This window comes from Thermobia domestica, chromosome 3 (genome assembly GCF_964235325.1).
Source record: "Thermobia domestica chromosome 3, izTheDome1.hap1.1, whole genome shotgun sequence".
Classification (NCBI taxonomy): Eukaryota; Metazoa; Arthropoda; class Insecta; order Zygentoma; family Lepismatidae; genus Thermobia; species Thermobia domestica.
This window is the reverse complement of record NC_137456.1, coordinates 11,958,991-11,973,923: the sequence shown is the minus strand read 5'-3', so window position 1 is coordinate 11,973,923 and position 14,933 is coordinate 11,958,991. Positions and strand designations below refer to the sequence as shown.

Sequence of the window (14,933 nt, the reverse complement as noted above, 5' to 3'; positions counted from 1 at the left end):
TAAATCACTAATTTTGGTTTATCATTATCACGTACCTCATTGCATTAAATATGATACGGGACAGAACAAGCACATACCTACAAAACTCAAAATGCTACTAGTACAACAACACTTGAGACACATTTATCTTCGCTGCGAAAGACTGGATAATGATGCGGTGAAATCCGCAGAACGAATACGAGATTTTCAAGAAACATTCTCGAAAACGCGAGAAAAGATATGAAATTAGTAGGAGTATTCTCAACTAAAAGTATCTTAAGAATCCAGCCTAGGCTATGTTAGTATGTGTTGTGTTAGCCATGTGATTAATTTCGAAACAGGATGTCAAGTATATTGTCGTGTTCTTGGTTAGTGTGCTTCTACAACATCTACACCCTGCAGTCAACATCCGAGAACTTCACGTAACGTCACAGACATCACAGAGGTAAATTTCATTTAAAAACGTACTATCTTATAGCCACACATAAGTTATAAGCATATTTCCTTGAAGTAAAGCTGCACTATGATACATCAAGAATACGATGCTAAGCTTGAGTTGAGTTGATTTTGAGTTTAACGTCCCGTTCAACAGCGAGGCTATATGAGACGTGGACCCACTGATTAACGTGGAATCCGAACCACATGAGCTCTCGCCGGGAATCGAAGCCGGGTCTCCCACGCCAAAGGCGCGTACGTTAACCGCTTAGCCACGAAGAAGCTCAATGCTAAGCTTGAGTTACCAAAACTTCCATCTGCACGTACAGAACACCTGAGGCACCTTAAATTCCTCACATTTAAAACAAATTATACACACTACATAAAATATAACATGTCTCGACTGACCTAAAATTCTTGTAATAACCAGCAAGAACAAAACTGAATGCCGAAACACAGAAATTATTAACCTGTTGACACTGATTATCCATCTAAGGATCGGCTACCTAAGTAAAGATTAACAACATATGAATAGTGAAATTAAATGAAATTTTCATATTTAAGTCCCACGATAATGCATCGAGGCTAAGGGAGGCGATGATGATGAGAACGGATAACATAATGGAACGAAGAAAGTGGGAGAACCCCGAGAAAACTCACGTACACGGTGTTTATCTACCACAAATCCCAGCTGGAGAGAGCCAAGGCGGAACCAGGGTCCCCAAGCACACCAAAAGTAAACGCTCTAGCACTGAGTCACTTCGGCCTCCAACTTATAGATAGTAACACCAACGTAGTCTCACATTTTAGCTAACTGCCTACCTCACCTCAAGAGTAGGAAAATTTAGAAAGAATGGCATTAGAACGATTACGTAAGCAGCATCTACAAAGTAAAATTGACAGTAAAGCATGTAAAGGGAAGACTCAGGCACAACTGTCAGGCGGAAACACGAAATGAAGTGGGGATGGCATTTAGTATTTCTCTTCCAAATCCATCGACAGTTCCGGAACCGGTACTGTGACTTATAGTGAGCCGTTGTAAACGATATCGTTCATACGTATGCTCATCATCGCTGACGCGCCAGATCCCTACAGACGCACGCTCTCGCTACTGCTCTGGTCCCTTTGCTGCGCTCCTGCCCTGACTCGGCTGGATAACATTCTGCTTTCTAGTGGCCACCTAGCACAAGTAGGTTCGTGTTTTATACACTGTGGCTTTTATGCCATGTGTTCACATGGCTATTTATACTTATCACAATTACAAATATCAAACCGTAATCACTACCAAGTGAGTCAGAGCCCCTAACAAGTGATTTGGGGGAGAAATTAAACAGTACCCGGAAATGGAAAAAAGTGAAAGACAATAAAAGGCGCAAGATGAAAAACACTGAAGTGGAAAAGAAGTTGTTTGACGAGTGGAAAGAAGTGAAAAACGGTAAAAGGTGCAAGATAAAGAAAGAAAAGAAAAAGTGAAGTGAAAAAAGAAGCCGTTTGGTGAAACATAGAAAAACATGAGAATTTATGATGAAGATTACGTGTCTCTGATGTTTTTACCACTTCTTTTCGTCGAATTGTCGCCAAGCAAAATCTGTCATTATCAAGGTATTATGAAATATATATTGTGGTGGTCCTTACTTCTCGACTTCAGAGTCTCACCCCTAAAATGAGTCCATATCAGATCAAAGTAATCCATGAGAAAAATTACCTCAATTGAGATATACCTAGTTATATCATAAATACTGTCACAAGTTTAAATGTGAATAACACAGAGAGTATTAACACCAAGGCAATTTATTTTGGTCACGTTTCACATCGATATGTTGTACACCTGACGCACGAATCATCTTTCGAAATGTTCCCCCTTGGCCTTGATGCAGGCACGAACTCTGTCCGGCCACTGGTCAATGGCCTTACGCACCACGTCCATGGGAAAATTGTTCACTTTTCGGGTCAAGGATTGTTTCAGACTGTCGACAAATGGATCCCGTTTATGGCAGACCTTTGCCTGAAGGACTGCCCAAAGTTTGTAATCCAACGGGTTAAGGTCCGGGATGCTTGAAGTCGGGGACGTTCCGTGAGAGCCAGTCCTGGCGGTTGTTTTCGCTTTGTGGCCTAGAGTGCAATCCTGCTGGAAGGTCCACTTTTCTCCAGGGAACATGGTAGCAGACAGCGGTTTCACTATAGGTGTTAGCACTGTCCTGGTACACCTTGACAGATACCTTGTTAGCAAAAATGCAGCTGGGTTGTGCCTGACTAGCTCACTCCCCACCAAACCATCACTGAGGCAGGATAATGTGCCCTCTGAACCCTTGGAGCTGCCTCAGCAGCTGCAGTAGATGACGTGGCATACACACGGTCATTTTAGGCGTTGTAGGCCTGCTCAATTTTTCGTCAGTGAACAGAATCTTTCTGTGCAGATTGTTGGCGTAACGCCTGCAAGTCTCTTTGATTTAAGGACCCTCTGTGACATTAATGTTTGGGTCAGAAAATGACCAGTCCGCCTCTTATACGCCCGTAGATGTAGGTCACTCCTGAGCACACGACACATGGAATTTCTGCTAATGTTAATCTCAGCAGCCATCACACTTTGTGTTCGAACAGGATTTCTTCGAATTCTTGCTGCGACTGCTTTTTGGACCTGCGGGGTTCGTACCGTTCGTGGTCTGCCATTCCTTGCGTGGTCAGCTGCCGTTCCAGTCTCGGTGTATCGCTGTATGGTGCGATACACGAATCTCTTGCTGATTTGCAGGAGTTTCAGGAGGTTGAAAATCTCACCTGCTGTCTACCCGACCTTGTGTAGTGCAATTTCTGCTAAATGATTTTCGTAATCGCTCCACTCCATCAGAACTCAGTACAATATCAACGTATGTCATGACACACACTACATGCATCTTCCGCTTTATACACAGATGGCAGCACTGTGCCACTCCGGATGCCTACAGCGCCATTCCAAACTTTGTGACAGTATTTATGATATAACTAGGTATTAAATACAGGGTTCCCATAATAAAGGTGAAGATCGATTTCCCTGACACAAATTCTTGTTTTCCCTGACATAAATTCTTGAATATAAATAGGAAGATATGGAGTAACTTCCATCATACACTTTTTTAATAGCTATCCAACACTCACCTTTAATTACCATTTACATACTTGTTATGCTCAATATGAATAATTGTTATTTACACAAAATTTAATATGTAAGTATATAATATGTGTATGATACAGTAACACATACCTTGACATTGCAAATTAGACTTCTTTTTTTCTTTTTTCTTTTGCTTGGAAAAATGAAATGAAATCTTTAAGTCTTACGTTCCACGCATATGCCGGTTAGGCTAAAGGAGACGGTGACGATGAGAGATGAGTGAAATGAAGAAAGCGAGAGGAAACAGGAGAACCCCGAGAAAACCCACGAGCATGGTGTTTGTCCACCACAAAGTCCACGCGGCGCGAACTGGGATCGAACCAGGGACCCCAAGCACCGGAGGAGAACGCTCTACCACTGAGCCACCGAGCCCCCTCTTTTGCTTGGAAAAACAAAACACAGTCAAGAATATATTGCCAACTCTCCCTGTGCCTAATACTATCAGTCCTAATATTACCAACCCAGATATGTTAATCCTCATATTTACATTTTTAAACAAGAAATGGAAGTATTGAATACAGGAAACAAACAAATGGCTTAAGACTCTGGAATTTCCTTTAAAGTGGTTCACACTCTGCTGTGACAGTTTTGAAGAAACAAAATTTACACTTCATAAATTGCCTTGCACATTTAAGTTCCCTGACTTTCCATGACATTTTACGCAAAATACATGATTTCCCTGACATTCCTTGATTTGCCAGAATGTGGGAATCCTGTAAATAGTGCCCCAAGTTTTGAATTCTTTTACAGGATACAATACGAGGCAAAGCTACCTTGTAAGTTTGGAATTGCTAGAGAGAGTGATACGGCATCTTAATTTGATTTGATTTTAGTTTAGCGTCCCGTTCAGCAGCGAGGCTATATGAGACGTGGACCTACTGGTTAACGTGGAATCCGAACCACATGAGCTCCCGCCGGGAATCGAAACGGCATCTTAAATAGGGATAACGGAGGTAGAACTGTATACTACTCCCATGGCGGATATCTTGAAGTCCACCATCTTGGATACAGATCCAAAATTTTTCATAGGCAGAGAATAATGGGAATGACACATATCGTTTTGGGGTAAATGTTCACCACAAACATACGTATGACGATATTTCCATCTTATCTCTAAGCATTTAACTCCTTAATATAGAATTTCTCAAAATAGTTTGAAAACAATATTCAGTTATGCATTATACATGAATAAAAGTGACTAAAGTTGTATTAACTGAAAAAATCTGAAAGATATATTATTATTATGTATTCCCATTATGTTGCGAAAGTGTCTCACCATACTGCTATACTTTCTCGAGGATCGAAAAGTCCAAAATGAGCAGCTTTGCGTTCCAGAATTCTAGCAACAATTGTGTCAAACTTTTTTTTTTTTTTGTTTGTTTGTTTGTTTCTTAAGTATGCTAAGCACTGATTTCCAATAAAACTGTATATGAAATCAGCATAAAAACAGAAACACATTTTCTGTTGCCGCCAAAATTCTTATGCTTACGGAAGTAGACAAAATCGTCAATGGATCACAAAGAGCGAAGATGCGTTGAGTGGGTAATCTCAAATTCGCTGCAGTCGGTATCTGCGACCACCGTTGCATTGGCTCGCAGAAGGACGCATTAGTAGTATGTCGCGAATTCGTGACAGTCGTCAAAAAGGGGTTAAATTGATCATCACGAATTTGACATCATTAGTATATACAGAAGAATTTTTATATCTCCAGTTCGTACATGAAGATATCGCCGAAAAAAAAAAAAAGTTTATCAAGAGATTTTGTTTCAATTTTGGAAGCCTTGCACAAAAAGTGCAAAATACGTTTGTAAACTGATTCCATTTTCATATGACTAACTTTACCTAGTGAATAAGACGACAGAAAAAGTAGAACAAACTATTCAGGAACTCTTTCATAGACGCCAACAAAACAAGTGTCTTTAATAATTTGAATGAAAACATTCCTTTTAACAATAAACGGTAATAAATACTAAAATACACAAAACAATCAAAAAATAGAAACAAACTGAGTTACGAAACAAGTTAAAACAATACATAACAATAAAGTTGCGCTTGAATGAAGGAGAAAACCAATAGTATGGAGATTGAAAGAGGAGTCAGACAAAAATGTAGTATGCTGCCCCAATTATTCAACATTTACAGTAAATGTTTAATGAAGAAAGCATTAATAAGAATTGGAGATTTCAAGATTGAAGGGCAGATCATTAACAAGAGCAGGTATTTAGATGATAACGGTTATTCTAGCTAGAACCGAAGAATGACTACAGAAGATGATTGACAAAATAGCTGACACTAGAAAAACTTTATGGAATGGAAATTAACATCGTAAAATCCAAAGTCATGAGAATATTCGAGGAAACGCGCTCTGACGTGTCAGAGTAGAACAAAGAGAACTTGAAGAGGTTGACCATTTCAAATATCTAGGAAGTATTTTGACAAAAGACGCTTACTGCACCAAAGAGATCAGGTCAAAAATTGGTATAGCTAAAGAAGCATTCAACAAGAAAAGATCACTCTTAACATGAAGGTTTAATATTGGACTTAAGAAGAAGCTGGTCAAGTGCTATATATGGAGCATTGGACTGTATGGTTCAGAGACTTGGACACTACGGAAGTTAGAGAAGAAATATTTGGAGAGCCTCGAAATGTGGTGTTGGAGGAAGATGGAGAAGATAAAATGGACAGAGAGAGCAAGAAACAAAGATGTTTTAAAACGGATTGGAGAGAAGAGGTTACTTCTGGCCACCAACCTTCGTAGAAAGGCCAATTGGATTGGACAATTTTGCGAAGAAATTGTCTTTTTCACACCGTCATAGAAGGAAAGATGGAAGGGAAGCGAGGAATAGGAAGAAGGACGCAGCTGATCGATGATTTGAAAGATAGGAGAAAATATTGGGAGTTAAAAGAGGAAGCTGAAGATCGACAAAAGTGGAACAAACATTTCCAGGCCCAAATTTAAAATAGAGAAAATGATCCTCATTAGTCCCAAGACCTGCCTAAAAGGCAGAATACTTAATAACACTGTTCACTGCTAAAGAAGCATCCAACAAGAAAAGATCACTCTTAACTAGCAGGCTCAATATTGGACTTAGGAAGAAGTTGGTCAAGTCCTATATACATAGAACTGGACTGTATGGTTCAGAGACTTGGACATTACGGAAGTAAGACAGCTTTGAAATGTGCTGTTGGAGGAAAATGAAGACAAAATGAACTGAGAGAGTAACAAACGGATAGGAGAGAAGAGGACACTTCTAGCCAGCATCCTTTGTAGAAAGGCCAATCGGATTGGACACGTCTTGTGAAGAAACTGTCTTCTTCATACCGTTATATTAGGAAATGATGGAAGGAAAGCGAGGAATAGGAAGAAGAAGAATACAACTGATCAATGATTTGGAAAAAGGAGAAAATACTGGGAGTTAAAAGAAGAAGCTGAAGACCGGAAAACGTGGAAGAAACATTCCCAAGTCTAAATCTAAAATTGAAACGAAACAAACAAACAAAGGAAAAACTCATTAGTCCGAAGACCTGCCGAAAGGCAGAATACTTAATACAGAAATAATAACAAAAAAATAATAATTAGCAACTAAATGAAATAGGGGCATGAAAAAAAAAAAAAAGTCTCAGCAAACCGAAACTAATCCCATGGTATGAATAAAAGTTAGGATTCTGGCACGAAAAGCAGTGTTAACTTCAAAAAGATTACAATCGTCGTTAGGCACTCCGAAACCTTCTCTGAGAGCTACGTATTATAGAACACTGTGCCGAACACCCAGTCCTTACAATACAACCGCTTAACGCCACACACTAAATAGGAATGTGTTCGATACAGATAGTAAGGAGTTGCAAAATTACAGGTTTAAAATAACTGTAACTATATCTGCGACTAATACTAAACAATATCAATTTTGAAAGATGTTCTACGTACAATCATAAATATATTTAATGATTTCTTCATGTTGTGGATGTGGCGCCTCCTGCTGCATTCTTTGGCTACTCATCCTCTTTCCGTTCAAATTCTGCATCTGAGATTTTGGGCAACTGAAAAACAAACGAAGCACATGAACTAAACAAGTGAAAACACGTCAACAATTTGTTATCAACAAGAACTTACAGAACACAACTAATTAATTATGAATATTAGCCATAAATTCTGTAATGTTACTACAACAAAATTGATAGTTTTAACATTAAAATTAAAGCAAACGTGTTTCAAGTCTACCATGGAATATTTCTTACTTTACAAATACCTTTAAAAGTATGACGGGTGTTCGGAAAGTAAGGTTACAAAGCCTGCTGTGAAACGTGTATATATTATTTCATACAACCTATACAGCCAACAGAAAGTACATACGAGGGGTGATCAGAAAGTAAGGTTACAAAGCCTGCAGTGAAACGTGTATATATTATTTCATACAACCTATACAGCCAACAGAAAGTACATACGAGGGGTGATCAGAAAGTAAGGTTACAAAGCCTGCAGTGAAACGTGTATATATTATTTCATACAACCTATACAGCCAACAGAAAGTACATACGAGGGGTGATCGGAAAGTAAGGTTACAAAGCCTGCAGTGAAACGTGTATATATTATTTCATACAACCTATACAGCCAACAGATAGTACAAACATTAGGTTATTTTTGTCTCCATGTTGGTTGAGGCACTTGTCGTATCGTGGGATGAGTTTGAAGATTTTCTGCTGGTAAAAATCAAGTCCTTATGTGTTCAGCCACATTGTCACGAAGTGTTTCACTTCCTCGTCTGAAGCGAAGCGACAGTCACCTGGGTGTTCCTTCAAGTGCAGAAACAGGTAAAAGTCGTTTGGAGCAAGGTCCGGCCTGTAGGGGAGGTGGTCGATAATGACCCAGCGAAACTGATTCAATGGTGTGGTGGTCTTGTGGGGTATATGCGGGCGCACGTTGTCGTGAAAGAAAATGACGCCTTCGGTAAGAAGTCCTAGGTCGTTTCTGCCATATTGTTTCGTGCAATTGTAACGGTCGACAGTCTCTGTGCCCACAAAAATCGAGTAACTAAGCAGACTTCTTCGACAGACCAGCTTTCTACACGAGAAGACATTTGTGTTTACCTATAACTAGCACTGTAGGTGGCGGGTGGCCGAAACTCTGCATAGTTGCCAACTCCATGTATTACAGTTACCGCACACTCCGCATTACTCTATAACAGACGAAACTCCAAAAAATTTCAGCCTTGTAACCTTAGTTTCTGAACTTCCCTCGTACTTTTCCTTGAATATTATAGATATTGTAAGGATCCCCACATCACGACAGACGCACGGGTCAACTCAACACGTGCTATTATTTATAAACAACCTAGCAGACAAGAAGCCGACACGAAGGACACCGAGGAACGCCGAAAACAGACGGACCTCACGGAAGGACCCGAGGAGGACAAATAAAAGGTGGACCACCGAGGGACCCAGCGTCAGTCGTCCAACTGATCAAATCACCTACACCGCCCTGAGGTCGCACTGGACTAGGAGTACACCTATCCTTTCCCGAGGTCGCACTGGAGTAGGGGTCCTTTCTACAACAAAGCCTTGCGAAGCTGCCTTGAGCTGAGGGGGCTATCCTTCAAGACTCACCGGAACCAGCAGGTGCCTTGGAGACTGCCTTGAGAGAAGGGGCACCGTGCAAAACACCTATTCTCCTCTTACTTGGACATTAACGAGAAAACAGTATTGTAATCTTTGTAATCAAAGATGTTTTGCATTTAACAAATTTTATAATAAATTGGTGAAGGGGATAAATCTCGGTCCATCATTGACTCTACCAAAATCATTACAATATATGGAATTGAGGAAAATATCGAACTATTACAGAAAGTGAAAGCAGAAGATAAACAGCGAAGACATGAATATTTTGTGAACATCCTTTAGAGAACTAATGCCAGTGATCAATTTTTGTCTCACACTACCTTCCTCGTCAATGGTATGTTAGCAGTAAAAACGATCGCATGTGGGGGGTCTGAGAACCATATGTCATAAACACAGTACTCTCTCCCCTAAGGCCAACGTCTGGGTGGTCTAATGAAACATTCTATCTTTGGACCGTTTTTCTTCACCTAACAGACTAGTACTTCAAATATGTCACTGGCATGTTGAAACTGTGTTTTCTCACCAATCAAAGCCATGAAAACGTCTACCTTTAAAACTATCTTCCAGCATGATGGGGCATCCACTCACTTTGCTCGTATTGTTTCATATGTTTTGGGTGTTAGTTTCTGAGATCAATGGATTAACGTCACGGTGCCTCGACAACACACCATTGGAATTTTTCTTGTGAGATTCTATCAAAGGCATTACATGTATCGTGTTAAACTGATAAAGTAAGAACCCAACGAGGCAATTGGTACTGCTACATTCTCATGCTCAACAGGGACTGAACGTGTCATACTGTGAATGATGCATATACAGAAACATATGTACATGCAAACGCCCTTTAACATATTTTATTCACAGTATTGTAGATTCTGGTAGCATTGTATTTTTATTTGGGATTAAATTCCGAAGTTGCTCGTCCATTTCTAGCAAAAATTTGAAAATTTACCAAGAAAAATGGATAATTTGCTTGTTTATGTGCTTGATAATATACAGAAACCAGAAGTTCTGTGTGTATATATTCATAAGCTGTTATAAAATAAGGAACTATTTCACAAGTGGAGGGAACTACGTGGCACAAGGTTACCGCATGGTTGGACTGTGACAAAGTGACGAGCATTTGCATTCTGAATATGGCTACAGGTTTACAGAGACATTGCCCTGGATGTAAGTTAAAAGTAACCTAACTTACTGACATTAGGCGATCATACAGATCACTTCTCAACGAATCCTATCGAGTTGAGTTAATTTTGAGTTTAACGTCCCTTTCAGCAGCGAGGCTATATGAGACGAGATCTACTAATTAACGTGGAATCCGAACCACATGAGCTCTCGCCGGGAAACGAATCCTATCGATTCTTATAGGATACTTTTGATCAGGGTTGGGAAAAACCGTGGTTTTTATTGAATAAACCAAAACACCAGGGTTTTTTGTTGTTGTTGTTGTTGTTGTTTAAACCCGGTTTTTTGGTTTAAATAATTTACTCTATGTATTTATATTAGATATGAACAGAAATTAGTTTGCTTTGCTCTAGTGTTATTATGCAACAACAAGGTTATGCTGGAAGGGGTCACATAAGCTTAAAGCGGAACCCAAACCGCTTCTCGACTTACATCCAAGAGAAATTGTCCATCTGGACACGAAACTGGGACTAATTGGTCATAAATGCGATTGCCGACTCACTCACGAAGGACTCCTGATAAAAACACGTTCTACTGATCTTTACATAGGCCTACTTGTTAATATAATTGTCAAGAGTTATTTCAGAAGCACAAAAAAATAAAAAGTTTCACAAGTAAAAACACTATACAGAATCATATATAAATCGGGAAACTCCCGCCTTAGCCATTGGGAAAATCCTGTTATTACTTTAAATGTATTTGTATGTAAAATTTTAAGGTCAACATATCATAATCACTACGCTAAAACTGAGGTATTAAATTACAAATTTGGTATGTAGATATCATTCAATAAAATTAAAACAAAGTCAAATCCAAACTAATGTTGGAAGCTACGTAGGCAGTTGATAAATTTTGCCAATTTCTATCAATATATTTAAGCAACCTTGGCTTCTTTGTAAAACAACAGGCATTCATTCAAGTAGAAATATATAATTTGGTTTCATTTCGTATGTTTAGGCTTAACATCCTTATGAAACACCAAGGTTATCACGAAGACTTTCACTTAGAGGAACACGTCGAATCGCTACTTGGTTTACACTTGAAAGATGGGTTGTGCTTCGGCCGAGAATTGAACACGGGACCCCTTGATTAAAAGGTGAAAAATAGATAAACGTATTTTTTTGTTTGTTTGTTTGTTGAAACCACCCTGGTTTAAACCAGCCAATCCTGCTTTTGATATCTTTATAATCTCCATTTTTTCTTTTCCTTCTATTTCGACTGTATCGTCAGACCACACGAAAATCGAAGAAAGTATCAAAACATACTAAATTAGATTAGGTTAGGTCACCATATTCCTGAAATACCTTTCGTAGCAGCGTTTCGCCACTTACATTAAATGCCACGTACCCTTTTAACATACTTACGACAAACTGTTCGTCTGTTCAGTAGATTGTGTCTTTCACACTATTTCAACAAGTCACGCTCGTAACTTTTCTACAATTCGATACAACTCAATTTATACGATATGTCGTAATCTTGACATATATGCGCCATTTTCACAGTCTTTCCCGCCACTAAATCGTAAGAAGTGTAGGCTACCTCTCCGCCACAGAATCGCTTCCACATACATCAAAAAGAACAAAAAAAAAAAAAAAAAAAAAACACTGGTATGTTTAGTTTTGGCACACCCCTCGAAATAATTGATAAAAAATTATAATTCTTTCACTAATTTACTTCTTATTGTCTCCTAAATGATTTGTGTTGAGCGACATAAAAATATCTCATTTGGCATAGATAATATTCAAAGGGCCCAACAGAAGTAATTGGTGAATAATTACAATTATTTTACAATTTGCGTATAAATACTACGTCCGAATGTATGACCAGGGCAAAAAACAAACCAAAATGTGCTTGGTAGCCACTAAAAAAATATGAATGTTATCTAACCGACGCAGGACAGGGCGAAGCTGGCGCTAATGCGCCGGAGTTCGTCCGAAGGGAGCAGGCGCGTCAGCGACGGTGAGTATACTCGTGAACGAGGGTAGTGAGAACAAGTGGATTTTGGCATGGATACGAACTTCAATAGCATTTATCATGGTTTCATAATAGTAGAATTCCACTTGTAAACATAAAATACAGCTTCTGTACAAGGTGCAGAAATACATCACAGGTGCAAAATAGTATTTAATACAGTAACTTTCATATGTCCGTCGTAATGATTTTACACTAGTAACCCTGCACTTGTAAACCTAAAATACAGCTGTATTACTTTGTACTTAATTCTATCGCCTACAAAAATTTGTTCTTTTTACATTATGCAAAGTACTGAAATTTACTGTAAATCTTCCAAAACACATGTGCCAAAAGTAAACCAGCACCCAACAACCACCACCTTCTTAATTTCAACTATTCCCTCACTTGACTTTCACTCACCCTTCCTCACAATCCAAATTAAATTCTCCAATTCACCCAGTAAATTTTCTAATATTGGTCCGGCGATACAACGGCGTTCCCTTTTCCCTATCATAGGATGCGCCTTTATACTTTCAGATGTTATGTTTAGTTGGGGTCAGTAGCCCTATCAGTGAATCACTAACGTTAATTTCCGTATCTTATAGCAAAATTAGAAGACAAATACTGTACTTAGTTTTACGATAATATGAGTGCAAGGGTACATCTTTAAAAAACTATAACCATTATATTAAATTAAATAAACTGTTAAATGGAGATAACCTTCTGCCCATTCTGGACCACAGCAAAACAGTGAATGCTGAGTAAAGATGTGAAACTAAATGCTTTTACAATTTAGTGGACGGCAGATATCGATTACAGAAACTGATTAGAAGTAGCTTTGTATACATACACATATGAGCATCTTTTTACAAGTTTTATAGTACAAACGTGACTTAGTCTGATGCTAGAAACACGTATGCATCTACAAACTTTGTAACAACAAATGACTAATTATTCGTTCTGTTACCTAAGAAAAATGTACTTAAAGCTTTCTTGTTGCCATTTCCACACAATATATAAAACAATTTACTGATTTTGGCAATCGCCGCTTAACAAACATTTCTTTCAGTACTGTAACAGAGTGGACTGATGTCTTAACAAAATTTGATTCCAAATAAACAATACTGTACTTTATTTAATGAGCAAGAAATGCATTAATATAGCTGTTCAATTTATAATTTACGTTTCACTGTGTATTACATGCTAAATTTACCAATTAATTATCAGGTTTGCTTTTGTCGATCAATGAAGCATAATTTGTTTACATCAACCTACACACATTCCGCATTCCAATCCCAGCTGTTGTAAGCCTGAAGGATGTCAACAGGATCCAACTTATTAATATTATATATGCGTTAATGTTTTTACTCAAAAATCATAACATGAACATTGTTTCCATGAGGTTAACAACCGTACAACATAACAGAAATTCTGAAAAGGAACTGTCAAAATGCTTCGCCTTACCTCATTTCACCTTCTTACACTTATATATTTCTCAATATGATGTTCTTTCGCACGTACACACTTCCAGCTACAGTAATCTTCCGTGCCCTTCGTCACACACGTATAACTTAATAGTTGCACAGCCATACAATAAACTATAGAAGCTTTTCTATTAGCTTCAATAGTTATTTAAGAAAATTGCATTTGAAACCAGCAATATTTACATTGTTTTTGAAGTCACAATAACAACTTTTTCCATGAACTGTCGGCCATACTTGAATTAGGGAAACGGCGGAAATCACCTCGCATCTGTTTGGTTCCCAATATCGTGCGCAAATATGCAGAGCGCAATTGCAACTCTTCGCGTACTTTTTTCTTCACAAAATCCCTATAGCACGAAGAAGTATTTTTATATAAATTTATTGCATTTTTATTTTGTATTATGAGAATTATAGTTGATTTTAAACAGATTTTTTTATATAAAATCTACAACATTGAAACGACTATTGACTTTTTTTTTACTTAAGATATTCTACCTTTAGCTTCACAAATGAATTACGCATAGTAGTAAAACATCGTTCTTCGCTTCATTTATATTTTTTCCCTATGTCTGACATAATTGCTATTTTAACCATATTTATTATGTTTTATTATTATTATTATTATATTCTGTGACTTGATGTAGAGCTAGACCAGCAGTAGTGTTCACAGGCGAATTTTAGGGTGTAGATTAGTCCATCATATTTTTTTTTTTTTTTTTTTTTTTTTTTTAAGGGAGGACTAATTTGTCATTGAAATTGGCACAATCGAACATTATTTATAGTATAATGATGTTTCAGAACGAGGACTGAATAGATTTTAATCTACAAAGTAAGTCATCGTGGTTTTGCACAACCAACTCCGGTCTCCTCTGCCATGTTTTAGAACGAAAAAATGTAAATTTGGGTGATTGAGCCCAAACAGTTGAGGAGATGGGCACAGTTGGTGACTACACACGAACACAACATACTATTCAAACGTTTACGTATACTCATATCCAAAATTATTGTCGCATGTCTATAAATATGTTGTAGGAATATAATTTGATAACGAATTCGCCATGTATAATCGGCAAAGACATATATGTGGCAAATTTCATGTCAAAAGAGCAGTAACCTAAATAAGAACAACATTTCGT

General features: G+C 38.1%; 1 protein-coding gene across 1 annotated transcript in view; it reads right to left on the bottom strand.

Moving 5' to 3' along the window:
- Window positions 1–14,097, bottom strand: part of LOC145682416 (uncharacterized) — a 31,492-nt gene extending 17,395 nt beyond the window's left edge. Inside the window, exons 1-2 of the mRNA XM_081754038.1 lie at window positions 13,778–14,097; window positions 7,488–7,600 (exon numbers count right to left, since the gene is read on the bottom strand). Coding sequence (XP_081610164.1) covers window positions 7,488–7,600; window positions 13,778–13,782 — 118 coding nt within the window. The 5' untranslated portion in view covers window positions 13,783–14,097. The remainder of the gene's footprint in view (window positions 1–7,487; window positions 7,601–13,777) is intronic.
- Between the last annotated feature and the right edge of the window lie 836 nt (window positions 14,098–14,933).